General features: G+C 38.8%; 1 protein-coding gene across 5 annotated transcripts in view; it reads right to left on the bottom strand.

The window, feature by feature from the left end:
* FOCAD (focadhesin) overlaps positions 1-17,037 on the bottom strand; it is a 322,833-nt gene that overhangs the window by 92,669 nt on the left and 213,127 nt on the right. For all 5 annotated transcript variants that reach the window (XM_045468724.1, XM_045468726.1, XM_045468725.1 and 2 more), the window contains one exon: positions 8,063-8,184. In XM_045468724.1, coding sequence (XP_045324680.1) covers positions 8,063-8,184 — 122 coding nt within the window. The remainder of the gene's footprint in view (positions 1-8,062; positions 8,185-17,037) is intronic.

Genomic DNA, 17,037 nt, shown 5'->3' with positions numbered 1-17,037 from the left:
CCCCAAAAGCCACTCAATGTCCCATTGTTTATATATGAGATATAATAGCCTTCAATTTTCTGTCAATAGTAATCTTGTTTGCACAAAAATAATTTTGTTATTCCCGTCTCCTGACAAATGGTGACTGGAGGACAAGAAGGGAGGGCTTGTAGAGGACACATTTTTAAAGTAAAATGACACTCGTTTCTTTGTGGGTGCTTTCTGGACATTTCAAAGTCTGACTCCCCCCCTTCCCTCCTTCGTCCTCTCTCTCTTCCACAGGCTATCTCTCTCTCCCCGCTCCCCCCCCCCCATCAGTATAACATTAGCTTGAAAGCTGACAATTCAGTCACATCTCAAGCAACCATTTACTTACTCTGTTATTTAATAGGAGGGGGGGAAACCCAGTTACCATAACAACTCACATCACATGGCAATTATGGAGTCTCTAAAATACAGCAAACCATACTTTTCACAGTGTTTTCTAAGGGGAATGCGTAATAAGCACAGATACCACTTCTCCCAATGATTATTCCAAATTTCTATCTAATTGTTTCATATTGCATGAATGTTACTGCTACTCCATATTCTTCATACGAAATATGTTTTTAAGAAGGAACTGAAAGAAAAAGGCAAATATATTACTTGTAGTTCAAACGATGGGGTATAGCCCACCTATTTCCGGGCATCTGGTGGGGGGAAAATCCATAGAAGGCAGAAGAAAAGCAAGATTAATATCTAGAGGAAAAAGAATCAAATGATGATCAATGAGAAAGGAAGAGAGGAAGGAAGGAAGGAAGGAAGGAAGGAAGGAAGGAAGGAAGGAAGGAAGGAAGGAAGAGGGAGGGAGGGAGGGAGGAAGGCAGGAAGGAAGGAAGGAGAGAAAGGGCGAGAAAGAGGGAGAGGGAGAGAGAGAACGAAAGATTGATTTCATTCAGAGTAGTGCTACCAAGAAGTCCAGATAAGGTTTCTCTGAAATAAAAATGAAAAAAGAGCTCATTACCTAATGCAGAGGCAGAAATATGGTCGGGTGGCAGCAGCAAGATTGGGAGAATTTGCCTGTGTCCAAAGATGGAGGAAATAATGAAGCAAGACTGCCATTCTCATCCAGGGACAAACCACCATCATCCAATTTAGGTGAGAGTGTCATGTCAGAGTTAGAAATGCCAAAGGATGACAAGGCAGGCAGCAAATTTCAGGGAAGAAAACTGTCATTCACCTTCAGCTTCCTCATCAACAGGAATCAAGTTCATCTCAGGATGAGAACGTGTAGTTTAAATCAGAGCAGAAGTGGGGCGCCTGGATGGCTCAGTCGGTTAAGCGTCTGACTTCGGCTCAGGTCATGATCTCATGGTCTGTGAGTTCGAGCCCCGCATCGGGCTCTGTGCTGACAGCTCGGAGCCTGGAGCCTGTTTCAGATTCTGTGTCTCTCTCTCTCTCTCTCTGACCCTCCCCTGTTCATGCTCTGTCTTTCTCTGTCTCAAAAATAAATAAACGTTTAAAAAAAAAATCAAATCAGAGCAGAAGAGGACAGTCACTTGAGCTTGGAGAAGCCCTATGAGGTCTGGAATGACCCCTGGTTATCCCCTGTTCAAAGGAGCGGAGAGAGAGGGTCACTTCAGGTTTAGAAAGATCTAAACAGGACGATGATGACACAGAACTCCTCCCGGATGTCAAGTCAAACTCAAATCAGACTCACGTATCTGCGAGTCTTCCAAAAGTATCATGGGAGAGTTTCACTGTAAGAAGAGTCAATTAAAAAAAAAAAAAGTTTTCAAAAAGAAGACAATACAATAATCTCCAAATGAATTCATCACAGGTTAAATCAGTAGTTCATAGTTAGTTTTCCACAAAATGAAAAGTTCCTTGGTTTACTAAACCTAGTTTTCGGGAAATATTGACAATTACGAGAAGCAAAATACACGTCGGAACATGAAGAGCAGAGCATTTGGGACATTTGGGACATTCAAAACAAAGTTCCTCCACCTGTTCATACACATCCACCCACCCACAGTCACAGGCATTAAGAAGGCCATAGCATATCCCACAAGTATACGTCATCTGTGGGAGGAAGACAAGGCTACCTCTATCTACTCATATAAATGAAAAGTGACATAAAACAGTGCATAAGAGCTATTCAAATTATAATAATGTCATTTCTGGAAGTCCTCAATAACCGTTAGATTCACCATCATGTTAATTACAACATTCAGGAAAAAGGAAACCGTCATACCACGCGCACATACGAAGTCTAAGGCGCATCCATGTTTCAAAAGGATTAAAATCATCAAGTCAACAAATGTCTACGATGTGCCAGGAATACTGGGCACGCTGGAACTACAGGTGACCAAAACCAACTTCCTGATTTTATAAACTTTACACGTCACAGAAGGGGACAGACCCCAAGCTTCAGGATTAGTGGGAATGGATGGATAGATTGAGCGAAGAGCCTCGTATATCAAATAAATTGAATTCACAGTTAGAAACATTCCTAAAGACAACTCCCAACAGTTTCCAAATTTTCACTGGAAAATTCTATCAAGTATTTAAGGAAAAATTATTTCTTAGGACAGCATTACACAGTAACACATCAGGCAGAGATAATACAAGGAAACTACAGAACAACATCCTTCATGAGCACAGATGTAAAATTCCTTAACAAAATGTAATTAATAAATCAAATTCAGCAATGTGTAAATAGGATAATACACTACGATTACATGGAGTTTTTCCTAGGAATGAAGATTTGGTTCACTTAGACAAATCAAAATAATTTGTCATATCAACAAGTTCAAAAACTGTACAGTCCTATGAATAGATATAGAAAAAACCCATGTGACACAATTCAACATCCATTTGTGACCAAAACTCTCAGCAATTTAGGAATAAAAAGAAACTTTGTCAATCTGATAAAGGATATCTACAAAATCTTTATACTAAAATAAGGTAAATATAACATATTCAATGTTAAGACACTGAATGTTTTCCCACAAAACTGTGTATGAGATAAGAATGTATGCCCTTACCACTCCAGTTCAACACTGCTGGAGGGCCCCAGGCAAAAAGACAAGAAAAAGAAATGAAAGGCACACCGATAAGAAAAAAAAAAAAAAAAAAAAAAATTAAGACCATCTCTACACACAATGTTACCATGAAAAACAAAAAGCTACAAAAAAGTAACAAGAATATATAAGTAGGTTTAGTAAAGTCATAGAAAAGTATCCATTATATATTTATATACTAGCAAGGAGCGGTTGGAAATTAAGACCAATAAAAAAAAACACTTTGAGGCACTAGCATCAAAATACTTAGGGACACACAATACTCATTAAATTTAACAAAATACACACAAGATTTGTAGTAAAACACTGACCTAAAATAATTGAAAGCTATACCCTGTGCATGAGTTCAAAGACTCAATATTAGTAAGATGTCAATTCTCTCCCAAATTTATCTACACAGATTCAATACCTCTCTAACCAAAATTACAGCTGATGCTTTTTTTTGTTTTTTTTTTGTGGTTTCTCAAAGCTGATTTAAAATTTACATGGAAAGGCAAAAGGCTTAAGACAGTCAAATTTTAAAACAACAAAATTGGAGGACTCATATTGCTTGATTTCAAGACTTCTTACACAGCAACACTAATTAAGCCGTATGGTTTTGATTTAAAGCACGCACATATAGATCAATGGAACAAAATTGAGTGCAGAAATAGACCCACACATATGGACAAATGATTTTCCACAAAGGTGCCTTGGTGAAGAAAGAGTGGTACATTCAAAAAATACAACCCATACCTTGTGAAAAGTTAAGTTACACAGATCGTAGGCTGAAATGTAAACTGTAAGACTTCTGTAAGTAAACACAGGAGATCATCAAGTGACTAATGGATAAACTATATATAGTATGTCCCTACAATGGAATATTATTAGGCCATAGAAAGAAATAAAGTACTGATACGTGTGACCGCAAGTACAAACTTTGAAAACATTATGCTAAGTGAAAGAAGTCAGACAAAAAAGACCACATATTGCATGATTCCATTTACATGAAATGTTCAAAATAGGCAGATCTATCAAGACAGAAAGTGTATGAGTGGTTGCTAGAGGCTAGGGAGAGAGGAAAATGGAGAGTGGCTGCTGATAGGTACAGAATTTCTCTTCAGTATGATGAAAAAACAGAAAATCTTTGAGGCTTTGGGTTGGAGAGAAAGCAAGAACATAAATAGAAAAACTTGATAAACTGGAATTCGTTAAAGCTAACAATTTGCTCTTTAAAAGACACTGCCAAGGAAATAAAAAGACAAGTATACAGATTCAGTATAAAAATTTTTTTTTGCAAAACACATTTCTAAGAAAGAATTTATGCCAGAATATATAAGGAACTCTCATTTGAAAACAATAACCTGGTTTTAAAAAAAAATAAGTAAAACAACACAATGCTTCATGGAAGATATGAATGGCAAAAAATGCATGAAAACATGCTCAACATCAATAGTCATTAAGGAAACACAAAACCACAAAGAGAAACCACTATCCATGTATGAGAACGGCTAGCTTTTAAGAAACTGGTCATACTGCGCATGGGCAAAGAGGCAGGGCACCCGGGACTCCCTTCCATTGCTGGCGGGGACTCAAAATGGGACAGTCACCAGGAAAAGTTTGCTAGTTTCTTACATTCACTTACCAGATGGCTTAGCAAGCCCAAGCCTACGTCTTTATTTACTCAAAAAGACATGAAAACAGATGTCCACACGTACACCTTACGAGAACTGCTTATAGCAGCTTCAGTCATAATTGCCAAAAGCTGGAAACAACCCAAGGGTCCATCAACGGCTGAATAAACCAACTGAAACTCTCATGACAGACTTTTTTTTTTTTCTAAATAAAAAGACCCAGAAGCAGTGATGAGAAACCCAAGGCAAGTCTGAAGGAACTTCAGCTGTAATAATACCAAAAGGACTGCAACAAAGCAAATACTAGAGTCATCTTGGGAAGATCCAAAGGTATTTTTTAAATGTTCTCTGCTTAACCTGGGACTAGGGAGGGTAGTTCAAGGACCACCCTGAGTCACACTGCTGGGATCAGTTTCCAGGCTCCTCCACTTACTAGTTCTGTGATGTCGAGCACAATAGCTGTACCAACCTCCCAGTGTCAATGTAGAGATTAAAGGAATTTATATAGAGGGGTACCTGGGTGACTCAGTCACTTAAGCGTCTGACTTTGGCTCAGGTCATGATTTCACGGTTTGTGAGTTCGAGCCCCACATCAAGCTCTGTGCTGACAGCTCGGAGCCTGGAGCCTGCTTCCCATTCTGTATCGCCCTCTCTCTCTGCCCCTCCCCTGCTCACACTCTGTCTCTCTCTCAAAAAAGAATAAACATTTAAAAAAAAAGGAATTTATATTTATATATATAAATTGCCACACACACACACACACACACACACGGCAATTTTTAAAACGCCTGAGCTGGTTATTAGCTATTATTATTCCAATTATTATTCTGATTAACCAGATCTTAAAAGTCTTATTTGTTGTTGCCTAGTTTGAGAAAATGGATGATTCATTCTCTATCTCTGCCTTTTTTTTTTTTTTTTAATGAATTACAATAGGATGAATTCAAACAAAAATCCCACCACAGGTTTGACAAAATTCTATCCAATATATCTTCTAACTGACTTGTAAAATAATGATTTCTTGGGGCTCCTGGATGGCTCAGTCAGTTAAGTGTCCAACTCTCGACTCTGGCTCACGTCATGATCTCACAGCTTGTGAGTTTGAGCCCCGCACTGGGCTTTACGCTGACAGTGAGGATCCTGCTTGAGATTCTCTCTGCCTCTCTCTCTCTCTCTCTCTCTGCCCCTTCCCTGCTTGAGCACACATGCTCTCTCTCTCTCAAAATAAATAAGCGAATAAATAAATAAATAAATAAATAAATAAATAAATACATAATAAATATGAAAATAAATAAAATATTTTCTCATCTCTTTGAAATTTTCTAGGCATCTACAAGACAAGCAACAAGCATTTTAATCCAAATATTTTCTCTGTTCATATCCAAGCCACACCCCATAAATTCTGATGCCATTTGCTGAATTTACTAGATTGCCTTCTGCTATTCCCTGTGTTAACAATTTTTATTGTTTCTGTTCTGATGGTGACTTTTAAAGTCAGCTTTCCATTAATACTTAACACTGTGGTTATCCTTCAATCTCCTAGGTGCACGGCGTAAAAATACAAAAAGGCACCAAACTCTACCTTCTCCATAGCCAAGTAATAAGATGTCAGGGAAAACAAATCTAGAAATCACCTACATTCTCTCTTTCATGAAATTAAACCTCTTTTCTTCCCGGATCTTCATTCCCTCCTCAGTTAAGTGAAGACACTGAATTAGACTAAAAAGGCTTTGAACCAAGTATTTACATAATTTCAACTCTAATTGAATATAGGAAAGAACACGGTTGCATAGGATAAATATAGGTCTCTAAAAACTGGCTGTGCTAACTGGTAGGATGCAGAATATAATCCGACGAAACTCTGTGATGCCAAGATATATAAATTATGCACCAAAATGAGATTTAGTACAAACATCCAGTAGGAGCTCTAATTAATTTGACATCAAACTATTACATGCTTCACAATTTTTATCTTCATTTATAACTGACTGATGTTAACCTATCATGTCTTAATTATATAAAATAAGCCTCTTTGCTATATTTTGTTATTCATTTATATATTTTAATTTATACACACCCGAACAAATAACTGTCATAAAACGTGCAAAGAAAACACCAAAGTACACACTGCCCATGTGCTCTCTAGCCTCCCTCTTCCCTCTGGTGTTGTTATGATCTGCAATGATCAGACTTTATATAAATCGTCTCATGGCATCACACAACTTTATTTTAAAAGGGTAGCCTAGGGGCGCCTGGTTGGCTCGATCTGTTAAACGTCCAACTCTTGATTTCAGCTCAGGCCACGATCTCACGGTTTGTGAGACTGAGCCCTGCATCAGGTTCCGTGATGACAGCATGAGGCCTGCTTGGGATGCTCTCTCTGTCTCTCTGCCCCTCTCTGGCTCACACTCTTTCCCTCTCTCTTGAAATAAACTTTAAAATTAAATTTAATTTAATTAAAAAATAAAAGAGTAGCCTAAAAAAAATAGAATAAACACTAAAACCAAAGGGTTTTTCTCCCCCCCTTAAACACATTTATTTACTGTTCATTCCCAAAATTCACACTATACATAAACACTGGTGCCCTACATACTTGCAAAGGATTCAAATTAAGAAATAGGCAAGATTATTTCTTTAAATAATAAACTCATTATAGCATTTATTCTGAACAATAAGAGTTTAACAACAGTGAAATAAACCAAATTTGTACATACCATTCCCTAATAACAAGGCTGGGCAATGGGAGAAGCATGCTAGTTTCTTTCAGAAACACATCCAAATATTTTAGTAGTGCATCGGATCAACTATTGTGATTGCCTTAAAAAATTTTTTTTAATGTTTTATTATTTATTTTTGAGGGAGAGAGAGAGGGAGAGAGAGAGAGAGCATGAATGGAAGAGCAGAGAGAGAGAGAGGGAGACACAGAATCCAAAGCAGGCTCCAGGCTCCGAGCTGTCAGCACAGAGCCCCATGTGGGGCTAGAACCCACAAGCTGTGAGATCATGACCTGAGCCTAAGTTGGACGCTTAACCGACTGAGCCACCCAGTCGGTTGCCTTTAAAAGCAACTTACGTTGGGGCGCCTGGGTGGCGCAGTAGGTTAAGCGTCCGACTTCAGCCAGGTCACGATCTCGCGGTCCGGGAGTTCGAGCCCCGCGTCAGGCTCTGGGCTGATGGCTCAGAGCCTGGAGCCTGTTTCCGATTCTGTGTCTCCCTCTCTCTCTGCCCCTCCCCCGTTCATGCTCTGTCTCTCTCTGTCCCAAAAACAAATAAAAACGTTGAGAAATAAATAAATAAATAAATAAATAAATAAATAAATAAATAAATAAAAGCAACTTACGTTAATCATGATAAAGAGAAAAATTATTTCCAAACACACATTATATTACAGGTAAGGCAAGGCACCTACCTCATGCACAAGAGCAAGCGAGGTCTGCTTGAAACTTCGCCCTCTACTGGCCATCAGTCGATTCAATGGTTTGCCATCTTTACTCTGGTATGTTGAAATATCATAACAAAATAACATACCACCTGAAAAAAAAAAAAACTTATAAAAACACTTCTTATGGGAAAAATTCATTAATCATATTCTCAATAATCCGTATTCACTCAACCTGGATAGAGGTATTTAGAAATGAAAAGAATTTACTAAGCAAATTATGATTTTTGACTATTGGTGTCTAAGGAAAGAAAAAACAGAAGAGATACAAGACGTCAGCTGCTACTATATTCAAACTATCACTTATTTACAAGCCTTATTCGTTTGTAAATAAGTGAAGAAATTTACAATTCGCACCTTATTTTAATCTCTAGAAGTAACCATTCACGAAGTTTAAGTTTTTAAGAATAAATTCCAATGAAAGAGAAATGCTTGCACCAATACCAATCCTCGGGACCTCCTGAAAACAGGGGTCCCTTTCGTTTACACCCACAAGTGGACAAGTTTTCTTTCATCCCTACACTCACCGTGTGTTCACCCTCACCTTCTCCCTCCTTCCTCCTCCTCTAACCCTTCCTGTCCTCCCCACTTGGGTTAACTAAGTTCTTGAATTGAACTCCCAGTTCTGGCTGGCCCCCAGTCTCAACTGAAAAGCAAAGACAGGCAGCCAAATGCTAGACTATGAGTGAGAGTAGTCTTGGAAGCTCTCTGGGGGTAACTCTGAGCCAATGAGAAGACCCACTCAAGAACTAAGATAATTTAAAACACAAAGATCATTGCATTTTTAAACCTCTCTTATTGAAGGATAATATACAACACAGGAAAAGTGCACATTGAGCATACAGCTCAATGAACTCCCACGAACAACATATGATCAGCATCCAGATGAAGAAACAAAACATTATCAAAATCCCAGAAGCCGTGGGGCGCCTGGGTGGTTCAGTCGGTTAAGCGTCCGACTTCGGCTCAGGTCGTGATCTCGCGGTCCGTGAGTTCAAGCCCTACGTCGGGCTCTGTGCTGACAGCTCAGAACCTGGAGCCTGCTTCAGATTCTGTGTCTCCCTCTCTCTCTGACCCTCCCCCAACTCATGTTCTGTCTCTGTCTCAAAAATAAATAAACGTTAAAAAAAAAATTTTTTTTTAAATCCCAGAAGCCTTTCTCATGTCTCCTGCTGGTCACATCCACCCCCACCCCAACGGTTACAACCTTCTAATGACCATTTTGCCTACTTTGGTACTTTATATAAATGGAATTAGACTGTATATATGCTTTTATATCTGGCTTCCTTCACTCAAATAATCATTGCGAGAATCAGCCACAATAGTGGCAGTTGCAGAACGCTCATTCTTGTTGCGGAGTAATATTCCCTCATGTGAATGTAACGCCAACTGATTTATCCATTTTACTGCCAGTAGGCAAGGAGATAGCTTCCAGGTTGAGGCCTACTCAAAGAATGCTCCTGTGGACCTTAGAGCATGTCTTTGGTGATTTCATCTCTGTTTATCCCTGAGACTGAAATAACTAGGTAAAATAGGATCTGAACTGGTTCAGAACCAGTTTTCCAAAGTGGTTGCACTAACTTACATTCCCAGCAGCAGTTCTGGGTGTTCCACATATTAACCGATACTTTTCATTTTCCATCTCTTTTCACCTTAGCCATCCTGCTAATGGTATCTTATTGTGGTATGAATTTAGATTTCTCTGATAAGGAAGTTAACTATCTACTCGTATGTTCACTGGACACCTGAATTTCTTCTTTTGGAAGATGTGTTCAATTCTTTCTCCCATTTTTTCCCCCCATTTATTGAGTAACTTTCTTGTTGATTTGCAAAAGATTCTCGATATCATCTAAATTGAGTCCTTCGTCACAAATATGTATCGTAAATACCTTCTTTGCATTCCGTGGCCGGCTTTTTCACACTCTTAAAGGTAGATTTTGGTTAACACATGATCTTGATTTTAATATAATTCATTACGATTTTTATAACTTGAGACTTTAATTATAGGACCATTTGTTGAAAAGATCATCCCTTTTCTTCATAGCATTGCGGTGCCCCTTTGTAATAAATCTGGTGACCTTGACACGTGGGTTTGTTTCTGGATGCTCTATATTCTTCATTGGTAAATCTGCCTATCCTTGCAACAATGCTGCATTCTCAATTTTTTTTTAATTTTATTTAAAAAATTTTGGGGCGCCTGGGTGGCGCAGTCAGTTAAGCGTCCGACTTCAGCCAGGTCACGATCTCGCGGTCCGTGAGTTCGAGCCCCGCGTCAGGCTCTGGGCTGATGGCTCAGAGCCTGGAGCCTGTTTCCGATTCTGTGTCTCCCTCTCTCTCTGCTCCTCCCCCGTTCATGCTCTGTCTCTCTCTGTCCCAAAAATAAATAAACGTTGAAAAAAAAAATTTAAAAAATTTTGTTTTAATGTTTACATATTTTTGAGAAAGAGAGAGACCAAGTGTGAGTGGGGGAGGGGCAGAGAGAGACGGGGAGACACAGAATCCGAAGCAGGCTCCAGGCTCCGAGCTGTCAGCACGGAGCCCAACACGGGGCTCAAACTCACGGACTGTGAGATCACGACCTGAGCTGAAGTCAGATACTCTACTGACTGAGACACCAGGCACCCCACTCTCTCAACTACTGTGGCTTTATAAGAGGCCTTGATATCTGGTATTATATATCCTCCTACTTTCTTGCTATTCTTCAAGATTACTTTGGCTATTTTTGGTCTTCTGCATTTCCACACAAACTTTAGAATCAGCTTGTCAATTTCCAAGATCTTAACTGGGATATTGCTTGGGACTGGATTGAATCTATTAATTTGAAGAGAACTGACATTTTTACAACTTGGTGTCTTCTAGTGCATAAACATTGTGTATCACTTCATTTACTAGGATTTCTTTAAGTTTTCTCCATAATATTTTGTAGCTTCCAGTGCAAAGGTTTTACACACCCTGCTAAATTTATCCTAGGTAATTAATATTTTTCAGTGCTATTATAGTTTTAAAATTTTGTTATGGTATATGAAAATATATAATTGATTTGTATGTTGACCTTTGTATGTAATGCAGTAACCCTGCTGAATTCATTTATTAATCCTCTTTTTTTCAAGTTTTTATTTAATTTATTCTGAGAAAGAAAGAGCATAAGCAGGGGAAGGGCAGAAGGGTGGGGGGGGGGAGGGAGAGGGAGAGGGAGAGGGAGAGAAAAGAGAATCTGAAGCAGGCTCCACACTGTCAGCACAGAGCCTGACACGAGGTTTGAGCTCATGAACTACAGACCTGAGCTGAAACCAAGGGTCAGACACTCAACCGACTGAGCCACCCAGGCCCCCCATTTATTAATCCTAATTAGTCGGTAGATTATTTTGGATTTTCTATGTACTACACAGTCATCTGCAAATAATGACTATTTAATTAAATAATCACAAATGCCTATTTTTTTTTTTAAACTAAGCTTTATGCCCCCCATGGGACTTAAACTCACAACCATGATATCAAGAGTTACATGCTCTACTGAGTCAGCCAGGCACCCACTAATGACTATTTTAATGTCTAATTTGTCATCTGCAAATAATTACTGTATTATTTCTTCCTTTCTAATGTTTATGACTTTTATTTCTTTTTCTTGGCTTATTACATTAGCTACAGTCTTTATTAAAATACTAAATAATAGGGGCGCCTGGGTGGCTCAGTCGATTAAGTGTCCAACTTTGACTCAGGTCGTGATCTCATGGTTCTTGGGTTCGAGCCCCACATTGGGGTCTGTGTTGACAGCTCGGAGCCTGAAGCCTGCTGTGGATTTTGTGTCTCCCTCTCTCTGCCTCTTGCCTGCTCACACTCCGTCTGTCTGTCTCTCTCTCTCTCTCTCTCTCAAAAGTAAATAAACATTTAAAAATTAAAAAAAAAATACTAAGTAATAGTGCTTATTTAAAAAATTTTTTAATCTTTATTTTTGAGAGAGAGAGCACATGAGTGGGGAAGGGGCAGAGAGAGAGGGAGACACAGAATCCAAAGCAGGCTCCAGGCTCCGAGCTGTCAGCACAGAGCCTGACATGGGGCTCGAACTCATAGGACTGCGAGGTCATGACCTGAGTCAAGGTTGGAAGCTGAACCAACTGAGCCACGAGGCGTCCCTAAATAATAGTGCTTATAACAAACATCCCTATCTTTTCCCCAATCTCAAGGAGTACAAGTTTCAATCTTTCAGTATTAAGTACAAAAACAACATTGTAGCTGTTCTTTATTAGAAGTTTAAAAATTTCCCTTCCAGAGGCGCCTGGGTGCCTCAGTTGGTTAAGTGTCTCTGGGGTTTAGTCTCACACTTGGTGAGTTCGAGCCCTGTCTCAAGCTCTGCACTGACAGCGTGGAACCTACTTGGGATTCTCTGTCTCCGTCTCTCTCTGCTCCTCCCCGCCTTTGGCTTTCTCTCTCTCTCAAAATACATAAAGATTTTTTAAAATGTTCCCTTCCATTCATAGTTTAACGAGAGTCTTTTTTGTATCGTGAATGGGAATAAAGCTTTTCAAAGGTGTTTTCTACATCTATTGAGATCATCTGAGGATTGTTCTGCCTTTTTCTATTAATGTTCTGGATTATACCGATTTTCAAACATTGAATTAACCTCACTTAATTGTTATATATTACCCTCTAAGTATTGAATTCAGTTTTCTAACATATTTTGGGGTATTTTTGCAACTATGTTCAATGGGAGAGGTTGCTTTACAGGTTTATAATATTCCCTTCTGGCACTTGGTATTAAGATTATGCTGACTGCATCAACAGTGTTCCCTTTTTCCATTCTGTTAGAATTTGTGAAAGATGATTATTACTTCCTCCTTGATTTTTGTGTAAGAACTAACCAAGGAAGCCATCTGCACTTAGAGTTTTCTTTGTAGGAAAGTTTTTACGGATTTAATTTCTTTAATACATATCGAACGATTCAGATAGTCTATTTCTCCTTCTGTTTTACAAAATTTTCTATTTTCATCAATTTCTACATCCTGTCCCAACTGTGAAACTCATTGGCTAAAAGTTCTTTATAATATTCTTTTATGATCTTTTTGAACGCTGTAGGGTCTGAAGAGGCGTCTCCTTTGTTGTTCTTGATTAGAGGTAATCCATATTTCTCTATTTTCTTTTGTAGACTTACAATGGCTTTATCAATTTTATTAAAGTCTTCAAAGATTTGATTTTTGGCAGTGATTTTCATTATATGTTTTCTATTGTTTTGATTCTTATCTTTATTATTCCTTTCCTTAAGCTTAATTTAGGTTATTCTTGAAATGGAAGCTTAAATCATGATTGTCTTCCTGTCTTATTTTTTTTAACATATGCACTAAAGAAACAAATTTCCATGTCATGCTGCTTTAGCTACATCCCACAGGTCATGTGGCTCATCCCACAGGTCAATAAGCCATGTGGCTTATTTTCATTATGATTCAGTTAAAAATATTTTCTGATTTCCATTTTTATTTTCTCTTTGATCCATGGATTATTTATAAGTATATTGTTCAATTTTGAGGCTACTGGAGACATTCTAGCTATCTTTTTATTTATTTTTAGCTCAATTCCACCAACATCAGAAGACAGGCTCTAAATAACTTCAATGTTTTGAAATTTCTTGAAGTTTATGTCTGTCATATGGTCACTTTGGTAAGTTTGCCAAGTACTGTTAAGCAACATAAGAATTCTATCACTGTAAGTTACAATGCTTTTCATGTCAATTAAGTAAAGTTTGTTCATAGTCTTATTCAGATATTTTGTAAATTTACTGGGGTTTTTTTTGTCTGCTTTTTCATCAAGCTATTTAAAATAGGTTTTAAAGTGTCCTACTTCTAATGTAGGTTTGTCCTCTTTTAAAATTTAAATTCCAGTTAGCTAACATACAGTGTAATATTACTTTCAGGTGTACGATGTGGTGATTCAACACTTAGATGCAACACCCGGTGTTCATCACAACAAGTGCCCTCCTTAATTCCCATCACCCATATAACCCATTCCCCCACCCACTTCCCTTCTGGTAGGTGTGCCTATTTGAACTTTTAGCTTTGCTAACTTCTTTCATATATTTTGAAATTATGTCATTTTGTGCACCCCGATTAGAACTCTGATATTTTCTTAATGGAGTGACCTCTTTATCTCCATGAACTGTCCCCTTCATTTCAAAGTTTCTTCCGTTTTCGTGCGTCCAGGACTTTTTCATCATATACTGGACAGTATACAAAGGAACCACAGGAAAATCTAAATGATATTTTTTAATCAGAGAGGAGCTGTCCTCCCCTGTCAGACAGATACAGTGAAGGACTGATCATGAAATTGCATCAGAGATTGAACAGGATTAGGCTTGATTATAGCTTTGGTAACTCTCAGTCTACCTGAGAGTCCCTGTTCCTAGGGAGCACCTCCCCCAAGACTTTCATCTGACAGCCTACTCAGTCTCCTCAATACGGAAAGCTTATGACAGATTCGGATGTGTCACAGGTTTTTGGCTCACCTCTTTCGTTCCCATCCCATCAAGCTTCAAAATTTGACAAATATCGTGACGGAGAAATAGACTATGTGTCGAAGGCCTGCAAGTCTCCAGTTTTGCCACTCAGGCACCGCGTGAATGACAAGATCTCTGTTGGTTTCTCTGCCTCCTGCACCAGCCTCTTTTCAAGGTCAAGCCTGAATTTCAGCCTCCAGCTGAGGCAAAACAAGTTAAGTGCACCCAGGTGAAAAGAGCTGTAGATCATCATTATCAATTCACTGCTTGTGTGCTTTGTTTTCTGTCCCGTTCTCCCTGCTCTTCTTTGTTTCGTAAGGCTGGAGATTGCATTTTGCCTCTTAGAAGCGCCAGCCTTAACTTTCAGCGCAAACTCGAAATTCAGCCAGACAGCTTATTAGATGGCTTATTCAGCTTATCAGCTTATGAGCCAGAGTCTTCGGAGAACCAAAACCAGAAACAGAATCTCAATCAATATAATATTATATAAGAATTATATAAGAATTGGGTCACAAGATTAGGGGGGCTAAGAAGTCCCATAATCTTGTTGTCTGCCAGCTGGAGAGAGCCAGGAAAGATGGTAGGGTAATTCAGAGATGGATGTCCTAGCTAAGGAAAGAGTAAGTTCACCCCTTTACTAGTCTTCTGTTCTCTTCAGGCCATCAATGAATTGGGATGTTGCCCACCCACACTGGTGAGGATAAACTTCTTTATTCAGTCTACTGATTCAAATGTTAGCCTCTTCTAGGGGCGCCTGGGTGGCTCAGTCGGTTAAGCATCTGACTTTGGCTCAGGTCACAATCTATCTCGCGGTCCGTGGGTTCGAGCCCCGCGTCAGGCTCTGTGCTGACAGCTCAGAGCCTAGAGCCTGTTTCAGATTCTGTGTCTCCCTCTTTCTCTGACCCTCCCCTGTTCATGCTCTCTCTCTCTGTCTCAAAAATGAGTAAACGTTAAAAAAAAAAAAAATTCAAATGTTAGCCTCTTCTAGAACGACACTCACAGACATCCAGGAATAATGTTTTACCAGCTACCTGGATATCACTTAGCCCAGTCAAGTTGACATAGAAAATTAACCATCACATCACTCTAGACCCATGCCACCACTAAAAGCTCCACTAGTGTCTCTGTACTCCAACAGACCTCTTCCTAGGCCAAGCCCCAGTCCTAGCCCACAACCGAAATCACTGTCTATCTTCCACGGGGCAGTGGGGGGCACAGTTCTAAAATGTTCTTTCTCTCCGTTCTGTGATTTTAATCTACTTATCTCTGCCTCAATAATTCTCCAGTGCCTTTACAATGTGGTTTATCTTTGCCATTTTATCCAGTTGTGTCTAAATGTTAGCAGCAGCAGCACTCTGCCATGACCCATCACATCCTTCTTGAAAGTGGAAATCGTGATATTAAAAACCTATACCTTGGGTCTATCCAACAAGAAGATTTAATTATGGTAAATATTTATGCCCCCAACTTGACACCACCCAAATATATAAATCAATTAGTCACAAACATAAAAAAAACTCATTGATAATAATACCATAATAGTAGGGGACTTTCACACCCCACTTACAGCAATGATCTCTCAGCAGAAAATCAACAAGGAAACAATGGCTTTGAATGACACATTGGATCCAATGGACTTAACAAACATATTCAGAACATTTCATCCTAAAGCAGCAGAATACACATTCTTCTCAAGTGCCCATGGGAACATTTCTCCAGAGTAGATCACATACTGGGTCACAAATCAGCCCCTCAATAAGTACAAAGAGATCAATATCATACCATGCATATTTTCAGATCAAAACGCTAGGACACCTGAAATCAACCACAAGAAAAAAATGGAAAAGTCCACAAATACTTGAAGACTAAAGAACATCCTACTAAAGAATGAATGGGTTAACCAAGAAGTTAAAGAGGAAATTAAAAAGTACATGGAAGCCAATGAAAATGAAAACATGACACTCAAACCTTTAGGATACAGCAAAGGCAGTCGTAAGAAGGAAGTATATAGCAATCCTAAAGAAGAAAGAAAGGTCTCCAATACACAACCTAATCTTACACCTAAAGGAGCCGGAAAAAGAACAGTAAATAAAGCCTAAAACCAGCAGAGGAAGAGAAATAATGAAGATTAGAGCAGAAATCAATGATGTCGAAATCAAAAAACAGTAGAACAGATCAACAAAACTAGAAGCTGGTTCTTAGAAAGAATCAATAAAATTGATAAACCCCTAGCCAGATTTATCAAAAAGAAAAAGGAGAGGACCCAAATAAATTAAATCATAAATGAAAGAGGAGAGATCACAACCAACACCACAGAAATACAAACAATAATAACAACAGTATGGAGATTCCTCGAAAAATTAGAAATAGAACTACTCTATGACCCAGCAATTGCACTGCTGAGTATTTATACAAAAGTGCTGACTCAAAGGGGCACATGCACCCCAATGTTTACAGCAGC

Source organism: Leopardus geoffroyi, chromosome D4 (genome assembly GCF_018350155.1).
Source record: "Leopardus geoffroyi isolate Oge1 chromosome D4, O.geoffroyi_Oge1_pat1.0, whole genome shotgun sequence".
Taxonomy (NCBI): domain Eukaryota; kingdom Metazoa; phylum Chordata; class Mammalia; order Carnivora; family Felidae; genus Leopardus; species Leopardus geoffroyi.
The sequence above is the reverse complement of the archived record's forward strand: the minus strand, read 5'-3'. Positions and strand labels throughout refer to the sequence as shown.